This window comes from Rhinopithecus bieti, unplaced genomic scaffold, assembly GCF_001698545.2.
Source record: "Rhinopithecus bieti isolate Rb0 unplaced genomic scaffold, ASM169854v2 scaffold_574, whole genome shotgun sequence".
Classification (NCBI taxonomy): Eukaryota; Metazoa; Chordata; class Mammalia; order Primates; family Cercopithecidae; genus Rhinopithecus; species Rhinopithecus bieti.
This window is the reverse complement of record NW_016803605.1, coordinates 3,935,715-3,954,157: the sequence shown is the minus strand read 5'-3', so window position 1 is coordinate 3,954,157 and position 18,443 is coordinate 3,935,715. Positions and strand designations below refer to the sequence as shown.

Sequence of the window (18,443 nt, the reverse complement as noted above, 5' to 3'; positions counted from 1 at the left end):
CTCTCTCTGGGTCTCTGTCTCCCTCTGTCTCTGGGTCTCTGTCTCCCTCTCTCTGGGTCTCTGTCTGTCTCTGGGTCTCTGTCTCCCTCTGTCTCTGGGTCTCTGTATCTCTCTCTCTGGGTCTCTGCCTCCCTCTCTCTCTGGGTCTCTTGTCTCTCTCTCTGGGTCTCTCTCTCCCTCTGTCTCTGGGTCTCTGTCTCCCTCTGTCTCTGGGTCTCTGTCTCCCTCTGTCTCTGGGTCTCTGTCTCTCTCTCTCTCTGAACCTCCCGTCTCCCAGGACGTGCCTGCTTCTCTTGGAACCTGCAGTGGTGTGTGTGACCTGCTTGGATGAGCCCCATGGCCCCTGGCCTGAAGTCTGAGACCCCCCCTGGGGTTTTGAACCCTGAAGTCCATGCCTGGTGGCCCCACCAGCTGCCCCACACTGCTTGTGTCCCTCCCACCGCGGCAGGACTGGGTGTGCTGGAGGGCTGTGCACAGCACCTGGTTGGAGTCAACCCTGGGGCCATGCAGGCCACACCCTGACACCTGGACTGTAGGCGGCAGCAGGTCTTGGGGTCTCAGGCTCCGTGACCTGTATTCCTAGTTGGAGGCTGTGGCTGTTTCTCTGTGGCCATCTTTCCATGGGCAGGTGTGGCTGCTGGGGTGCATGTGGGCAGGGGCGGGAAGCCACGGGCCCCTCGGCTCTGGGAACCCTCTTGTCTGCACACCGGGCTCAACCTAAATGTTGACTTGGGCTGCCTCTCGTGCGGGGAGTGAGGACGCACACTGGCAGCTCACAGGTCTCTCTGGGGATATAGTACTCTGGGGTCTTATCTCCCTGAGAACCAGTAACGGGGCAAATTCGGGGCTTATTCTCAGCAAACAGTATGGCGCGGGGTGCAGCGCCTGAGTCCAGCCAGGCTGACCTGTCTGCCGCTTCCCTCCTGCACAGAAACCAGGCGATGCGGAAGAAGCTAATCTTGTACTTCAAGAGGAGGAATCACGCTCGGAAACAATGGGTAAGTCCACATCGTGGCCCCGTCAGGTTTCCTTGAGATCCGGGGAGAATCGAGCGCACGGGGGGCCGCACCTGCGGGGCCCTCTCGGTTCCGCAGCCGTCTCCTCCCTGAGAGTCCAGGCTGTGGAGGAAAAGCCAGGGCCGGTCAGGAAAGGAGGAAAGACAACAGCTGCTTCCAGAAGGCCTCAGGGTGGGTGGGGTGGGAGGCCCTGTGGCCCCTCTTCCTGCCTGGAAGGGAAGAAAGCAAAATGTTGGCCTGGAAAATTAGTTGCTAAACCCTGGTCATGGGACCTGTCCTGGGCTTTTCAGGCAGAAAGAGAGGTTTTGGAGAGAGGTGGAGGATCAGGGTGGGCTGTGTGCCAGGCAGCAGGGGCCGCAGGGCGCACCCTGACAAATGAGCCTTTCCTGGCGCACCGGGCCCAGGTCCAGGCTCAGAGAAACTGAGACAGTGGACAAGCATTGAGCCCCTTTCCCTGAGCCTGCGTTTGTGGCCAGTGTCCTCATTCAAACAGGAAAGGGTGCTGATTCCTGCTTCTCACTGTGGGCTGTGGATCTCAGCCCACGGCAGGGAGGCTGGGTGTGCCAGAGGCACGTGGTGGTGATTTAGGGCAGCTGTGGACGTCCCCATTCCCCAGAGGAGATCAGCGTCGAGTGTTCTCCCAGTGGTCAGGGAGAGATGCGCGGACTCAGATGGGCTTCAACAGGAAAGGAATGGGTGTAGCTGGAAACGTCTGTTGGGGTGGGTGGCAGGAATGGTCTTTCAACTCAAGTCTTGCTTTCATTTCATTTCATTTCACTTCACTTCACTTCACTTCATTTCATTTCATTTATTTTGAGACTGAGTTTCACTCTGTCGCCCAGGTTGGAGTGCAGTATCAGGATCTCTACTTACTGCAGCCTCTGCCTCTCGGGTTCAAGCAGTTCTCTTGTCTCAGCCTCCCAAGTAGCTGGGATTACAGGCGCCCGCCACCATGCCTGGCTCATTTTGTATTTTAGTAGAGAGGGTTTCACTGTGTTGGCCAGGCTGGTCTTGAAGTCCTGACCTCAGGTGATGCGCCCGCCTCAGCCTCCCAAAGTGCTGGGATTACAGGCGTGACCCACCACACCTGACCCCTTCATTTCTATGCAGTTTTTTCAACTCTGTGTGTTAGAACATTGACAAACTGAACCTGAATTCCCATAGCAGGTGGCAGCCAAAGAGAGCTATCCTTTCTCCGACGGTATCACAGATGCTCTGATTAGGCCAGGAGAGGGCTGGGGTCCTGTGCACCAGTGGCTGATGCCGGGGAGATGGAGTGAGGCCACCTGGTTTTGGCTCATGGGACCTTCTGTAGAGTTGAGGATGATGTCGTTGAGTCCACCCAAGCCACGGGGCTGCTGGGACACGGGGAATGGGATAAGGCTGGGGAGACCCTGAGAAGGTCCCCACCTGGGGAAGAGGCGGCCTGCATGGGGACTACTGCCTTGGGATTCTTAGGAGAAGCCGCAAGGGCTGGGAACTAGGTTTGCTGGAGGGTGGAGGGGCTCCCCTTGTACCTGCAGCCCCTGCCCCACCTCTGCCCTCCCTCAGCTGTGTTGGGGTGGGGCCTGTGAGGCAGCTCCCTGTGTCCTTTCTGGGGTCAGATCTGCTGGGCACCAGCCTCCAGAGAGGCCCTCCAGGGCATAGCAGTGGCTGTGTCATGCCTGATGCCTGTAGGTCTATGGTACACAGTAGGTGATGACTAAGTGCTGCTTGAACGGAAATGGGCTGGGACAGAACAGTGTGTGGGACACTGAGGGTGTTAGTTGATCCAATGCCTTCGGGGCCTGGGTGCCAGCAGTCACGGAGTACCTACTGTGTGCGAGGCTCACAGTTGGTGTGACACAGGCCCTGTCCTCAGACTTGCAGGCTGCAGGGACAGATCGTGCGTAAGGACGAGGAGGATGCCNCACACACACACACACACACACACACACACTTCACCCAGGCACACACACATGCAGACACACAGACACACACACGTAGTCAGATACACACAGCCACACAGACATGTACGTATAGGCACACACACACAGTCAGATGCACACAGGCACACAAACACAGAGGCACACACAAGTCACACAAGTGCACACACACACACCCAAGTCACACAGGTATACACACAAGTCACACAGGCACACACAAATGCAGTCACACAGACACATATACAGTCAGATACAGTCACATAGACATGCACATACAGGCAGGCACACACACACACAGTCAGATATGCACAGGCGCACACAAGTCACACAGGCAGACACACATGCAGTCACACAGACACACAGATACACACACATACAGTCACACAGACACACAGTCACATACACACATGCAGTCAGACACACACATAGTCACACGGACACAGTCACACAAGTTGACAGACACACACAGACATAGTCACACAGACAGATACACAGGCAGATAGACACACAGATTCACAGTCACATAGGCAGACAGAGAGTCATATAGGTAGATACACCGAGACAGACACACACACATATATACACAGGCACATAAGTCACACAGCCAGCCAGCCAGACACACAGATGGTCACACAGGCAGACACACAGGCGGTCACACAGGCAGGCAGACACATACACATGGTCACGCAGGCAGACATATGACAGACACACACACAGTCCATCACACAGGCAGGCAGGCAGACACACAGGCGGTCACACAGGCAGGCACACACACGGTCATGCAGGCAGACATATGACAGACATGCACAGTCACAGGCAGACAAACTGGTGCACACACAGGGTCACACAGGCAGACATGACGGACGCAGAGTCACACATGTAGACACACAACAGACACATACATGTCACACAGGCAGATGACAGAAAGACACACACGTTGTTGCATCGATATCCAGCAGACGGGGCCCCTGAAGAAAACCCACAGGCGTCCCCTGGAGGACATGGTCGCCTCCCTTCCTGGTGAACCGGCCACCCAGTCCTGGCCTCCTCTACAGAGGCCTGGTCCCAAACAGATGCCACCCGCCATATGTGGCTCAACTGAAATCACAAATCAAGTAAAATTTAAGAGTCGGTTTCTAGTTCTCCCCGCCACACTTCCAGTGTCCAGCAGCCACATATGGCTGGGGCTCCGGCCGCACCAGACAGCCCGGATGGAGCCCACTGCCACACCAAAGGAAGCTGTGCTGTACCGTATGGCGTGGGGCCCGTCAGCCCCGGGGAGGGGCAGCCTCCAGAGAAAACCACATTCCAAGCAGTTCCTCATTCCCCAGCCTCACTCCAAGGACCAGCTGTGAGGACCTCAGCAGCTCCCAGAGAGGGGCTCTGCCCTCCCTCCAGGACAAGGAAGTCCCTCTCCACATCTAACCACAGTGCTGCCTGCTGCATGTCCTTTGAGAAGAGATCCCCAACCAGCCTGGAGCATAGCTGCCTGGCTTCCACATCTCCAAGGTGACTTGAGCAAGCGGCGGGGTCCACCCACACAACCCCAGTTACTCCACCTCCAACAGCTGGGGATGGACAGATGGTGTGGTCTGGGAGCCTCCACAAACACCCACTAGGCGCTTCGGCACAATCAGAAAGCCCCTCTCTGGTCCTGGAGCCCAGACACCCCAGCCCCACCCCACCCCATATTTCAGCTTCTGACCAAGGGCAAGCTGTGCCCTCCATCCTCCACAGCCCCGTGACCACGACGGTCCCCACAGGGTGGTCAGGCTGGTGCTGAGTGGCCCAGAACCTGACCCCATGCATGCAGGCTGTGCCAGGAACCCGCTGCAGACCAAGAGGCGGTTCTGGTGACAGACAAACATGCTCGGGGCAGTGGCTGCTGGCAGCCCCAGTGAGGGATAGGGACCGCAGGGACGGCAACATCCAGCCCATGCCACCTCGGCCCCTGTCCGAGAGGCCCCATGCTCATGGGTGAGAAAAGCTTGCCTCAAACCAGCAGAGGAAAGTCACGCGGTGACTGGTGCAGACCAGCGGGCAGAAACCAACAGGCCACCTCGGCCTGTCCACGTTGCCAGCAGGGCGCCGGCAAGATGGCCTGGCTCTAGCTGGGTCCCTCGTGGAGTACGCGGGTGGCAAAGGCCCCAGCAGTAGTGTCCCTGAGGGGACATCCAGCCACCTCCATGGCTCCAAGCACCAGGCTCTGCCTTCTGCCCAGGACAAGGAAATCCCCTCTGGGTCTAACCATAGTGCCGCCTGCTGTAGCCTGTGCCTCTGTCCACTGTGCTGGGTGTGCACTCGGCCTGCCTTGAACAGTGCAGGGTGGGCAGCTCCGGCCTGGCCTGGGTGGCAGGGAAGATGCTCATTGGCATTTTCTACAAGGGCGGACCCACTGGCCAGAGGAGGAAGCACACCCCTTCCTCCCTTCCCTCCCTCTCTCTCTCTCTGTCTTACACACACATACAGACACAGACACACACACACACAGACACACACACACACACACACACACACACACACAGAGGGAAAGACTGGAGCCCCGCCCCACTGGCTACTCTGTGGGGTGCTGGGAGCGCAAATCCGCCAAGGAGAAGGAGCAGGCCAGTCATGCCTCTGGGACCACAGACTGAGCCAGCCTCTCAGCCAAATGGGCCTCCAGAGGGGCCAGCTCAGCTTCCCAGGAGACGTGGCAGGCCTGGGGGGCCGTGCTGGTGCTGAGCATCCCATGACAGGGACAAGGCCCTGCTCTCTGGGAAGAGGTGGGTCCCAGGAACCTGCTAAGGTGTGGGGTCCCTGGGTCTTGGGGTCTGGCTCCCCACTGGGGTGAGGCAGGCACATGGGAGCTCTTGGCCAAGCCCCCCTTCCCAGGCCTTTACTGAAATCAACGAAGTCAGCGACTTCGGCTTCTTATACCACAAGAAATAGACCATCCCAGTCGCCATCGCGGCTTCAGGGAGTGTTGAATTTGTTTCCATCTGTCCCAAGATGGGCCACGAAGCCACCCTGGACCCTTCCTGGAAGTCCCTGGTTTCTGCCTGAGTCTTCTCTAGCTTTAAATTAAGCCGATTTCTCCCTCCACCCCTCCACAGACCCCCCAAGGAGTCACTGGCTATCTTTAAAGAACTCAAGCCCACCCCAATTCCACCACCAGCCTGAGCTCCTTCTAGCAGCTGCAGCAATCCTTTTAAATGGAAATCAGATCCTCTTCTGCCCTCCCTAGATGAGCCTTCACCCCAAGGGGGGAACCACGGTGGGTTGGGGGGGGGCACTGTCAAGGAGGTGGCAAGATAGCGCTGAACTGGCAGTCATTTTAGGTGGAAATGAGAGGATTTCCTTCCTCACAGGAGACAAAGGGGAGTATTTACTAGGGCTGAAGGTTGGCGCCTCTGTACCTATTTTCCAAGAGTGCAACAACAAACACGTTTATATTCGTATTATACACACAGAGCAAATACAAGGCAATGGTAACCGTGGCTGATTCTAAGTGGTGGGTATATAGACGTTCCTTGTACTCTTCTGTCAAATTTCTTAGAATAAGGACTTTGGATTCTTTACTACAAATGCATTTATTAAGAATCGGTGTCCCACTGCATTCGGAATAAAACCTGAATGTTCCATCCTAGCTTGAGGGCAGATGTTTCCAGGTGATCTGGCTCCTGCTGCTGGCCTGCCAGGTTCTGCCCCAAGCTGGTTCCTGCCTCAGGGCCTCTCTGCACCTGCTATGCCCTCTGCCTGACACCCTGACTCCCAAATCTGCACAAAGCCAGTCCTTTCTGGTCATTCCTACCTCAGCACTGAGGTCCCCAGCCCATCTCAAGAGCCTACCCCTCTGCCCAGCTCTTCTCCCCACATTACTGGTCTGTTTCCTGGCCTGTGTCTCCTGGGCACCCGGCAGCCCTGTGTGGATATCTCTTAACTTGATAAACAGATTGGACGCTCGTTTCAAGAGTCTCTTGTACCTGCCCAAGTGCCTGTGGGTACCATCCAGTCAAGGTGGGGGGTCTGAGGAAGCTGGGCAAGGCACTGCTGGGCAGCCCACCTCTCCTCATCTATGAGCAAGGCTTGGGTCCCGAGGGCTGCCCACAGCTTCCCAGGCACCAACATCTGGCTGGAAGTGTCTCCTCCATCTACTGCCCAGACAAGTTCGCGGCCAGGGCAGGCAGGCAGGGTAAAGGGAAGACTCTCCTCCCATACAGCACAGCCCCTCCTTCCAGAGCCAGGTCCCAGGACCTCCTGCTCCAGCTAAGCCCCACGTGCCCACACACCTGCCCAGGACGCCATGCCTGCCTGGGGTCCCCCTCCCCAGGCACTGCTCAGCTCTGCCGTGTGGCCACTCACCACACCACCATACCCCACACACCCTCCTGGGCTCTCTTGGAACTGCCCCTTGGGAGTTCAGAGCATGGGCTCAGGAACCAGGTAGTCTGGATTCAAATCTCAGCTCCACCACTTCCCAGCTGTGTGACCTAGGGCAAGTTACTTAACCTCTCTGTGCTTCAATTTCTTCATCTGAAACATGTGGCTGACCAAGCGCCCACCTCACAGGACTAAATGCCCTAATGTATGGAGAGCACTCAGAAGAGCGCCCAGAACACAACAGGCACCGGAAGGGCAGGGTGTGCAGGCATCCTCCTCGTCCTTACGCACGATCTGTCCCTGCAGCCTGCAAGTCTGAGGACAGGGCCTGTGTCACACCAACTGTGAGCCTCGCACACAGTAGGTACTCCGTGACTGCTGGCACCCAGGCCCCGAAGGCATTGGATCAACTAACACCCTCAGTGTCCCACACACTGTTCTGTCCCAGCCCATTTCCGTTCAAGCAGCACTTAGTCATCACCTACTGTGTACCATAGACCTACAGGCATCAGGCATGACACAGCCACTGCTATGCCCTGGAGGGCCTCTCTGGAGGCTGGTGCCCAGCAGATCTGACCCCAGAAAGGACACAGGGAGCTGCCTCACAGGCCCCACCCCAACACAGCTGAGGGAGGGCAGAGGTGGGGCAGGGGGCTGCAGGTACAAGGGGAGCCCCTCCACCCTCCAGCAAACCTAGTTCCCAGCCCTTGCGGCTTCTCCTAAGAATCCCAAGGCAGTAGTCCCCATGCAGGCCGCCTCTTCCCCAGGTGGGGACCTTCTCAGGGTCTCCCCAGCCTTATCCCATTCCCCGTGTCCCAGCAGCCCCGTGGCTTGGGTGGACTCAACGACATCATCCTCAACTCTACAGAAGGTCCCATGAGCCAAAACCAGGTGGCCTCACTCCATCTCCCCGGCATCAGCCACTGGTGCACAGGACCCCAGCCCTCTCCTGGCCTAATCAGAGCATCTGTGATACCGTCGGAGAAAGGATAGCTCTCTTTGGCTGCCACCTGCTATGGGAATTCAGGTTCAGTTTGTCAATGTTCTAACACACAGAGTTGAAAAAACTGCATAGAAATGAAGGGGTCAGGTGTGGTGGGTCACGCCTGTAATCCCAGCACTTTGGGAGGCTGAGGCGGGCGCATCACCTGAGGTCAGGACTTCAAGACCAGCCTGGCCAACACAGTGAAACCCTCTCTACTAAAAATACAAAAATGAGCCAGGCATGGTGGCGGGCGCCTGTAATCCCAGCTACTTGGGAGGCTGAGACAAGAGAACTGCTTGAACCCGAGAGGCAGAGGCTGCAGTAAGTAGAGATCCTGATACTGCACTCCAACCTGGGCGACAGAGTGAAACTCAGTCTCAAAAATAAATGAAATGAAATGAAGTGAAGTGAAGTGAAGTGAAATGAAATGAAATGAAAGCAAGACTTGAGTTGAAAGACCATTCCTGCCACCCACCCCCAACAGACGTTTCCAGCTACACCCATTCCTTTCCTGTTGAAGCCCATCTGAGTCCGCGCATCTCTCCCTGACCACTGGGAGAACACTCGACGCTGATCTCCTCTGGGGAATGGGGGACGTCCACAGCTGCCCTAAATCACCACCACGTGCCTCTGGCACACCCAGCCTCCCTGCCGTGGGCTGAGATCCACAGCCCACAGTGAGAAGCAGGAATCAGCACCCTTTCCTGTTTGAATGAGGACACTGGCCACAAACGCAGGCTCAGGGAAAGGGGGCTCAATGCTTGTCCACTGTCTCAGTTTCTCTGAGCCTGGACCTGGGCCCGGTGCGCCAGGAAAGGCTCATTTGTCAGGGTGCGCCCTGCGGCCCCTGCTGCCTGGCACACAGCCCACCCTGATCCTCCACCTCTCTCCAAAACCTCTCTTTCTGCCTGAAAAGCCCAGGACAGGTCCCATGACCAGGGTTTAGCAACTAATTTTCCAGGCCAACATTTTGCTTTCTTCCCTTCCAGGCAGGAAGAGGGGCCACAGGGCCTCCCACCCCCACCCACCCTGAGGCCTTCTGGAAGCAGCTGTTGTCTTTCCTCCTTTCCTGACCGGCCCTGGCTTTTCCTCCACAGCCTGGACTCTCAGGGAGGAGACGGCTGCGGAACCGAGAGGGCCCCGCAGGTGCGGCCCCCCGTGCGCTCGATTCTCCCCGGATCTCAAGGAAACCTGACGGGGGCCACGATGTGGACTTACCCATTGTTTCCGAGCGTGATTCCTCCTCTTGAAGTACAAGATTAGCTTCTTCCGCATCGCCTGGTTTCTGTGCAGGAGGGAAGCGGCAGACAGGTCAGCCTGGCTGGACTCAGGCGCTGCACCCCGCGCCATACTGTTTGCTGAGAATAAGCCCCGAATTTGCCCCGTTACTGGTTCTCAGGGAGATAAGACCCCAGAGTACTATATCCCCAGAGAGACCTGTGAGCTGCCAGTGTGCGTCCTCACTCCCCCGCACGAGAGGCAGCCCAAGTCAACATTTAGGTTGAGCCCGGTGTGCAGACAAGAGGGTTCCCAGAGCCGAGGGGCCCGTGGCTTCCCGCCCCTGCCCACATGCACCCCAGCAGCCACACCTGCCCATGGAAAGATGGCCACAGAGAAACAGCCACAGCCTCCAACTAGGAATACAGGTCACGGAGCCTGAGACCCCAAGACCTGCTGCCGCCTACAGTCCAGGTGTCAGGGTGTGGCCTGCATGGCCCCAGGGTTGACTCCAACCAGGTGCTGTGCACAGCCCTCCAGCACACCCAGTCCTGCCGCGGTGGGAGGGACACAAGCAGTGTGGGGCAGCTGGTGGGGCCACCAGGCATGGACTTCAGGGTTCAAAACCCCCAGGGGGGGTCTCAGACTTCAGGCCAGGGGCCATGGGGGCTCATCCAAGCAGGTCACACACACCACTGCAGGTTCCAAGAGAAGCAGGCACGTCCTGGGAGACGGGAGGTTCAGAGAGAGAGAGAGACAGAGACCCAGAGACAGAGGGAGACAGAGACCCAGAGACAGAGGGAGACAGAGACCCAGAGACAGAGGGAGAGAGAGACCCAGAGAGAGAGACAAGAGACCCAGAGAGAGAGGGAGGCAGAGACCCAGAGAGAGAGATACAGAGACCCAGAGACAGAGGGAGACAGAGACCCAGAGACAGACAGAGACCCAGAGAGAGGGAGACAGAGACCCAGAGACAGAGGGAGACAGAGACCCAGAGAGAGGGAGACAGAGACCCAGAAAGACGGAGACAGAGACCCAGAGAGATGGAGACAGAGACCCAGAGACAGACAGAGACCCAGAGAGACAGAGACCCAGAAAGACAGAGACAGAGACCCAGAGAGAGACGGAGACAGAGACCCAGAGAGAGAGACAGAGACCCAGAGAGAGACAGAGACCCAGAGAGACGGAGACAGAGCCCCAGAGAGAGAGACAGAGACCCAGAGAGACAGAGACCCAGAGAGAGACAGAGACCCAGAGAGACGGAGACAGAGACCCAGAGAGAGAGACAGAGACCCAGAGAGAGACAGAGACCCAGAGAGACGGAGACAGAGCCCCAGAGAGAGAGACAGAGACCCAGAGAGACAGAGACCCAGAGAGAGACAGAGACCCAGAGAGACGGAGACAGAGACCCAGAGAGAGAGACAGAGACCCAGAGAGAGACAGAGACCCAGAGAGACGGAGACAGAGCCCCAGAGAGAGAGACAGAGACCCAGAGAGACAGAGACCCAGAGAGAGACAGAGACCCAGAGAGACGGAGACAGAGACCCAGAGAGAGAGACAGAGACCCAGAGAGATGGAGACAGAGACCCAGAGACAGAGACCCAGAGAGAGAGACAGAGACCCAGAGAGAGAGAGACAGAGACCCAGAGAGAGACAGAGACCCAGAGAGATGGAGACAGAGACCCAGAGAGAGAGACAGAGACCCAGAGAGAGGGAGACAGAGACCCAGAGACAGAGACCCAGAGAGAGAGACAGAGACCCAGAGAGACGGAGACAGAGACCCAGAGACAGACAGAGACCCAGAGAGAGAGACAGAGAGAGGCAGTCAGAGAGAGACAAGATCCAAAGGAAAGGGACAGACTCAGAGGAAGATGAAACTAGGAGAGAGAAAGAGAGAGAGAGAAGTGGGGAGAGGAAGAGAGACAAGACCCAAAGAAAGCGGACAGAGACCCCGAGACAGGCAAAGGGAGGGAGCCCTGGAGAGTAGAGGCCGGAGGTTCTGGAGCCCATGCCATGAGGGCTGGAAAGCGCCCTCACCCACCACTGCACCAAGACCTCAGCACCTTCCTCTTCTCTTCCCAGGCCCCTCACCACAGTCTCCGACACACAAAGCAGGGTGTTGCAGCCTCCCAGGGCCTGGGGCCACAGCCACCTCAGGAGCCTGCTGTATACCTTAACTTGCTGTCTGTCCCCAATCCGGGGCATGCAGTGGCACCTACTTTTCTGGGGAGAGGATCCCCAACTTCTTCGTATTCTTAGCAGTGTCCAACCCCCCTCGAAAGCTCCAAAGCTGCTGACTGGGAGCCACGCTCTGTCCAGCCCCCAGGACCCTAGCCCCATTGGAAACAGGAAAAGGAGAGAACCCCAGGCTCTGACGGACGAGTGAAGCCTCATGGGGCTCGAGGGCCTGGAATCCACCTCAGTCCCTGGGTCATTCTGGTGGTGCCTTGGCCAGGGCCTCCCCACCTTCCATCAGCCTGGCCCCCACCCTGGTCAGGGTGGGCCCCAGGGGTCCTCAGTCCCACAGGCTAGGACCAGCACCCTTTATCTCGTAACAGGGTGTCTCTGAGCATACCTCAGAAGCCCTTAGTTTCCTCATCTGAAATCTATGGCATCAGAGCCTCGTCTTCTGTTATTCAACAAGTGCTTACTGAGCATCTACTATGTGACAGGCACTGTTCCAGGTGCTGGGGACACACCAGGGAGCAAGACACAGCTGTGGGCTCTCACACAGGTGACACCGACAATAAGCAAGATGACCAAGATAATCCTGGATTTTGGAACTTAAGTAGAGTGGTGGGCTAGTGAGTGCTTGGGGGGCAGGGTATGAGGAGCTATTTTAGATTCCGTGGTGCAGAAAGGTCTCCCAGAGAGGATGGCCTTGAGCTGGGATTTACGTCATCAGAAGGACCCGGCTCTGGGAAGATCCAGAAGGAAGGGAACTCCAGCTGGAGGGCACCGCAGGAGACAGGAACAAACTCTGTGTATTGGAAGCACAGACAGAGGAAGGTCCTGTGGCTGGACAGTGCTGGGGAGGGACAGAGAGGACGGAGGAGGGACTGTGAGCAAGACTGGCAGGGCCGGTCCTGCAGGGTCCTGTGAGTTTCGACATGGCAAAGGGTTTGGTCTTTTATGCAAAAGACAGCTGTGAAGGCATAGAAGCAGTGAGGGCCCAGGGCCACTGAGCACAGCAGCACCCAGATCTCGGCGAAGACCATCCTCCAATCCCAGAAACTGTGCTGCCCGGGACATGGCTGAGTCCAGCGCTCGGCCAGGAAGTATGCAAGGAGAGCCCACAGTGACTTTAGTCAAGAATTGCCAAAAACAAAATAAAACAAAAGTTAAAAGGACACAGAACCCAGCCTGAAGGTTTCCGGCTGCCAGAGCTGGAACAATGTGAGTGACAACAGAAATAGCCCTGGGACCAGATTAGCGTCCCAGGAATAAAACAAATCCCCACGAGTCTGTGTGATTATAAACAAATGACTCAATACATCAATGCATGGAGGAGAAGGGACAGATCTTTCTTCTAGAGTTCCAATGAATAAATGTCCAAGAAATGAGGGAAATAGAAAATCGTCATTAGAATGCAGTAATAACCCAACTGCCGCTGGCAAGATCCGGGGATGAATGCTAAATTGGTTAGCAAAATTTTAAGGAGCAACAGGACATTTGCACAGTCTCAAAGAATCTCCCCTCAAGTATGAATGAATCATGGTGGTGGTTCCACAAATCTTTATATTCCTACCTTCAGGAGGCGGAGCGTAACTCCCCTCCCCTGGAAGGTGGGTGGGACTTGGTGACTCCCTAGCAAAGAACAGAGCAAAGAAGGGATAACTCTAAGGCGACAGGGGAGACCTAGGGCAGAGCTCCCATCACGTCGGCATTACGCAGCCCCCTGACCTCTCCTGGTGTTCCCCAAACCTACCATCCCAGTCTTACCAGGAGGAAACACCTGCCAAAGAAAGCCCTGACCAGTGCTCTTCAAAAGTGTTGGGGTTGTGAAAAACAAGGCAAGGCTGAGAAGCTGTCACGGGCTGGAGACTAAGGAGACACGTGCACAAATGTCACGTGAGAACCTGAATCAGATCCTGGACCAGAAAACAGACGTTGGCGGGGAGACGGGTGAAAATGCAAAGACAGCTGGTAGTTTAGTGGAGGGTCATGTGCTGCTATTTCTTTCTTAGTATTTTGTTTCATTTTGTTTTGATTTTTGTTTTTAGACACAGGGTCTTGCTCTGTCTCCCAGGTGGGAATGCAGTGGCTTGATCATGGCTCACTGCATCCTTGGACTCCTGGGCTCAAGCAATCCTCCTGCCTCAGCCTCCTGAGTAGCTGGAACTACAGGTACATGCCACCATACTTGGCTAATTTATTTTTTGGTAGAGACGAGGTCTTGCTTTGTTGCCCAGCTGGTCTCCAACTCCTAGCCTCAAGGGATCCTCCCACCTTGGCCTCCCAAAGTGCTGGGATGACAGGCGTGGGCCACCACGGCAGGCCCCAGCTGTGGTGCTTCTCTGCTGTTATATAAGCTGTCCACCTGAGGGGTGCCAGGTGAAGTGTGCATGGAAACTCTCGAGAGTGTATTTGCAACTCTTCTGTTGTACAACATACAATCTAGTTACTTCAAAATAAATAGTCCTGCCTTCCCACAAAAGAAGAGAGAGAATCCACTTTGAAACACTATGGTGAAGACCATACAATATTGACTTTGGGGTTTGCAGGCGGTACACTGCCTAGTACAGGTGGGAATGTCACCCCCAACCACTCCCCCAAAACACCCTGATATGTGTAAGTCCTAAGCCCCAGCACCTCAAAACATGACCTCATTTGGAAACAGGGTCTTTAGAGTGAGAAGCAAGTTAGAATGAGGTCACTGGGGTGGGCCCTAATCCAGTGACTTATGAAAAGGGGAAATTTGGACACAGAGACAGACATGCACGGAGGGGAGATGATGCAAATAGACACAGGAAGAACGCCACACGAATATAAAAGACGGGAGTGACGCATCTCCCAGCCAAGGAACGCCAAGGAGGCCAGCAGCAGCCAGGACCTGGAACCGGCAAGGAAGGAGCCTCCCCTGGAGCCTTCCAGAGAGCGTGGCCCTGTGGCACCTTGATTTCCAAGTGCTGGCCTCCAGTACTGTGATGGAAAAGTTCCTGCCATTTTCAGCAGCCCCGTTCATGGCCAAGTATCAAGGCAGCGCTGAGAAGCTAGTCTGGCATGTGATCTTCCACAAACCGTGGGGCCGTCACTACAGCTGGAAAATGACTCGGGGAGCATGAGGCCTCGGAGTGGCGGTGATGTGCACGCAGCCGTCCATTCACCACCGATGGGCAGCAACTGAGGGTGTGAATCCTCCCTGGTTAAGGACACTGCCTGCCACCCAGAGCCATCCACGTACCACGCCAGAGGACACATGTCAAGTCCGCAGGTCACAAATCGCACAGTGCACAGGCCAGAGACAGCCTCCGAGGGTGTCGTGTTGGGCCGTGGTGCTTTATTTTTATTTTTATTTTTTATTGTTTTGAGATGGAGTCTCTCACTCTGTCACCTAGGCTGGAGTGCAGTGGCGCAATCTCGGCTCACTGCAACCTCCGCCTCCCGGGTTCAAGTGATTCTCCTGCCTCAGCCTCCCGAGTAGCTGGGACTATAGGCGCGTGCCACCATGCCTGGCTAATTTTTGCATTTTTAGTAGAGACAGGGTTTCACTATGTTGGCCAGGCTGGTCTCGAACTCCTGACTTTGTGATTCGCCTGCCTCAGCCTCCCAAAGGGCTGGGATTACAGGCATGAGCCACCGCGCCTGGCCGGTGCTTTCTAAAATCCTAAATTCATTGCCAGCACTGAAAACCAGAGGCTGTTACACAAAAAGCCAAACCTAAAGCTGCTCTTGAAAACATCAGGCCATCGGGCCACACCCCTTCATGGCCACAGGCTGGGAAACTGAGGCTTGGCTGCCCCTTTCAAAGGTCACCAAGCTCCCCGTTCCTCAGCCCTACTACTCCCTATTGCCTCACACCAGCCCTCCTCACTCAGACATTCCTTCCCGCTCCTGGAGGCAGCCACCCGGGTTTGCAGTCCCCTAAACTCCCGGTTTATGATGCCCACGTGTTCAACATTCCTCTGGCAAACTTTTTTTAAGTGTTTATTTTGTTCCAAGCAGTGTTTAGGCAATGAAGATGCAAACACTGTACTGCAGACAAATCTTTTCTGCTGAGCTTCTGTCCGGCAAACGTAAAGACCACAGTCTCTAGGAGGGCTCTGAGGCATGGGCCAAGCAGCAGGCGATGAGTTTGCTGGTAGAGGCATTCATGGAGTGCAAAGAAGTCAGGGTTTAAAAACATACCCCCTATAAGGAAACCCAGTCTTGTCATCTGCCAGGGCACTGGGAAGGAGAAGCAGGACGTAGGAGGGTGGGATAAGGAGGCAGGAATTATGAGACTGTTCCAGGGCAGTCCGGTCAGACCCTGGCTGGGACTGGTCCTGGGGCTTATGGGGTACTGGAAAAGGAAAGCTTGGGGCAATCAGGGGAGGCTTCCTGGAGGAAGGGAGGTTTGAGCTGAGGCCTGGGAGAAGCAGAGGAATGGGGTGGGAAGAAGAAAATGAGCAGAGCCCTGGGTTCTAGGGAGGGAGGCAGCGATAGTGAATCTGGAGAGGGCAGAAGGGGTGCTCAGGGAGCGCCTGACCCCAGCTGCGGAGGAGAGGAAGAGGGAGGCAGCCGTGCAGGGCCCGGATACCCTGGGAAGAGACTGTGGGTTGGGGTGATGGTCTGAACCTCCTGATCACTGAGTGCCAACCAAAAGCTGTGACAGTGCCAAGCAATGTGACGTAACTTGCCTAAGGTCACCCAGCTAGGGAGGGGCAGGGTCTGGAGTAGAGACCCAGTAGAGGAAGCTGGAAGGATATGCAGTTAGGACTGGTCTAGGAATTTGTCTGCGTGACCCTGGGGAAGTCATCTGATGTCTCTGAGCGAGACCACAGAGACCTGCTGAGAGTAACCTGGGTCCTGACTGGTCCCCCTTTCCGCCTGCACAGCCCCGGGTCTGACAGCTCCCATCAGCCGACCCCCAAATGAGGCAGCAGGAGGGAAGAAATCAGCCTGCGAAAAAAGAAAAACGAGCAACAGAAGAAACCAGCAGGCTTCCAGGCCTGAGGGGACTGGTGAGCCAGGGCAACCCCCGGGCAAGCAGAGGCGGAACGCGCCTGGGCGCTGGCTGCTGCTCACCCCCGGGCCCCACACCCTTTCACCACATCCCACGAGGGCTCCACAGACGCCCGGGAATTCCCGCAGGGTCCTGCCCAGGGTGGGGCCCATCCCTCAGTAGAGACCCCATCTCCTGCTCCTCTGGGGCTGCCCCGGCCCCGCGCAGGTGGTCTGAGCTCTCCCTCCTGCAGCAGGGGACACCAACAGCGCCCGAAGCAGGTGGCGGTGGGAGGGCAGCGAAGGCGGCTACGGGTGACTCCAGCGCGTCCGAAATCGTCTGTGCAGCAGGAAGTCAAGCGTGAAATTAACTTTCACTCTGCGGCCCCAGCATGCAGACACAGAGAAATTAAAGTGACGGGGCAAGGTCTCAGGGGAGGGAACGACCTCCCACCTTGAAGCAATGACAGCAGCAGGGGCGAGGAAGCCATGAGCGTGGGGGAGGCTGCTCCAGGGGAAGCTGGGCACCCACCTGACCCCGGCTGGATCATCTCATTGTCCCATGGCGGCAGTCACTTATCACAATGTATTTATTCTTATCAGCCTCCCCTACTAGAATGTCAGGCCTCGTTCACTGCTATGTCCTGGACGCCCAGAACAGTGCCTGGCGTGTAGCAGATGCTCAGTAAATATTGGTTGAATGAATGAATGAATGAATGAATGAGTCTGGGTCTCTGTAGATAAAAGAAAGAAGAACCAAAAACCCAGTATGTGCTCTACATGCTGAGCACTGACCTCAGTGATCACGTATGAAACTGAGCCCTAGGGCAAACGACTTCCCACAGGGACACATAGCTAGTCAGACAGCCAGGATGCGCTGTGGTCCCACTTGAGGCCCCAGTGTTCAGCCACATGGTGGGACGGGGCCTGCACAGGGCCTCCTTTCCCATGTCCACACTGGACACGAGATAGTTTCTGCAGTCTAGCAGGAGCAGAGTCACAAAACATCAGAGCCTGCAAGGAGTGTAGGGTGCAGAGGCTGCCGAGGGCAGCTTCCTGGGCACTGCGGATTTCCTGAACATTATGCTCTCTCAGCTTGCATACCTCTCAGTGACAGGGCGCTCACTACCTACCTCAGCAGCTCCTGCAGGGGCCTTCCCATGGTACTCTCGCCCCTACCCCCAGGTCCTTTCTCCCTGCGGCCACCAAAGCGAACTTTTAAAACAAAAATCTGATCACATTGCTTCCTGCGATAAACTTCATCACCAAATTCCCTTCCAACAGATAATAAAGCCGGAACTCCTTACCAGCCCCCTGTGACCTGGCCTGTGCCCTCCTCTCCCTCGCCGACCTCCTCGGGCCATGCCAGCCTTCTCTGTGACCCCTGCCAGCTCAAGGAGGCCTTTGCACCTCCTGTTCTACCTGTCTGGGACACTCCCCGGAGGTCCACACAGCCGGCTGCTGCTCAGCCTCCAAGAGTCCCCTCAACTGTCACTGCCTGCCCTGACCTCTCTGGCTAATGTCACCCCCTCATTTTCTCTCCCATCACTCCACTTACCAGAGTCATAGAATTTTTAAAAAATGAACGGACTGCACAATGAAAGTTAATCATAACCGCATTGAAATCTAAAATATAGAAGGGATGATAATTTTAGTAGAAAATATCCAAAAAACTAAAATTCTAAAGACAAATCAGTTCCAATAATTTACACACAAAGGTTGTTCTAGCAGAAATGGACTCCTTACAGTGTAGGAAATCTTAATTATTCGTCTATTTGTTTTATATTATATTTTATA

At 55.9% G+C, this 18,443-nt stretch overlaps 1 protein-coding gene across 1 annotated transcript in view; it reads right to left on the bottom strand.

Annotated features, from left to right (window-relative positions):
* The window catches only part of NCOR2 (nuclear receptor corepressor 2), a 215,857-nt gene that overhangs the window by 109,116 nt on the left and 88,298 nt on the right, over positions 1 to 18,443 (bottom strand). The window contains 1 exon segment of the mRNA XM_017889687.1: positions 9,504 to 9,570. Within this exon segment, the coding sequence (XP_017745176.1) occupies positions 9,504 to 9,570 (67 nt within the window).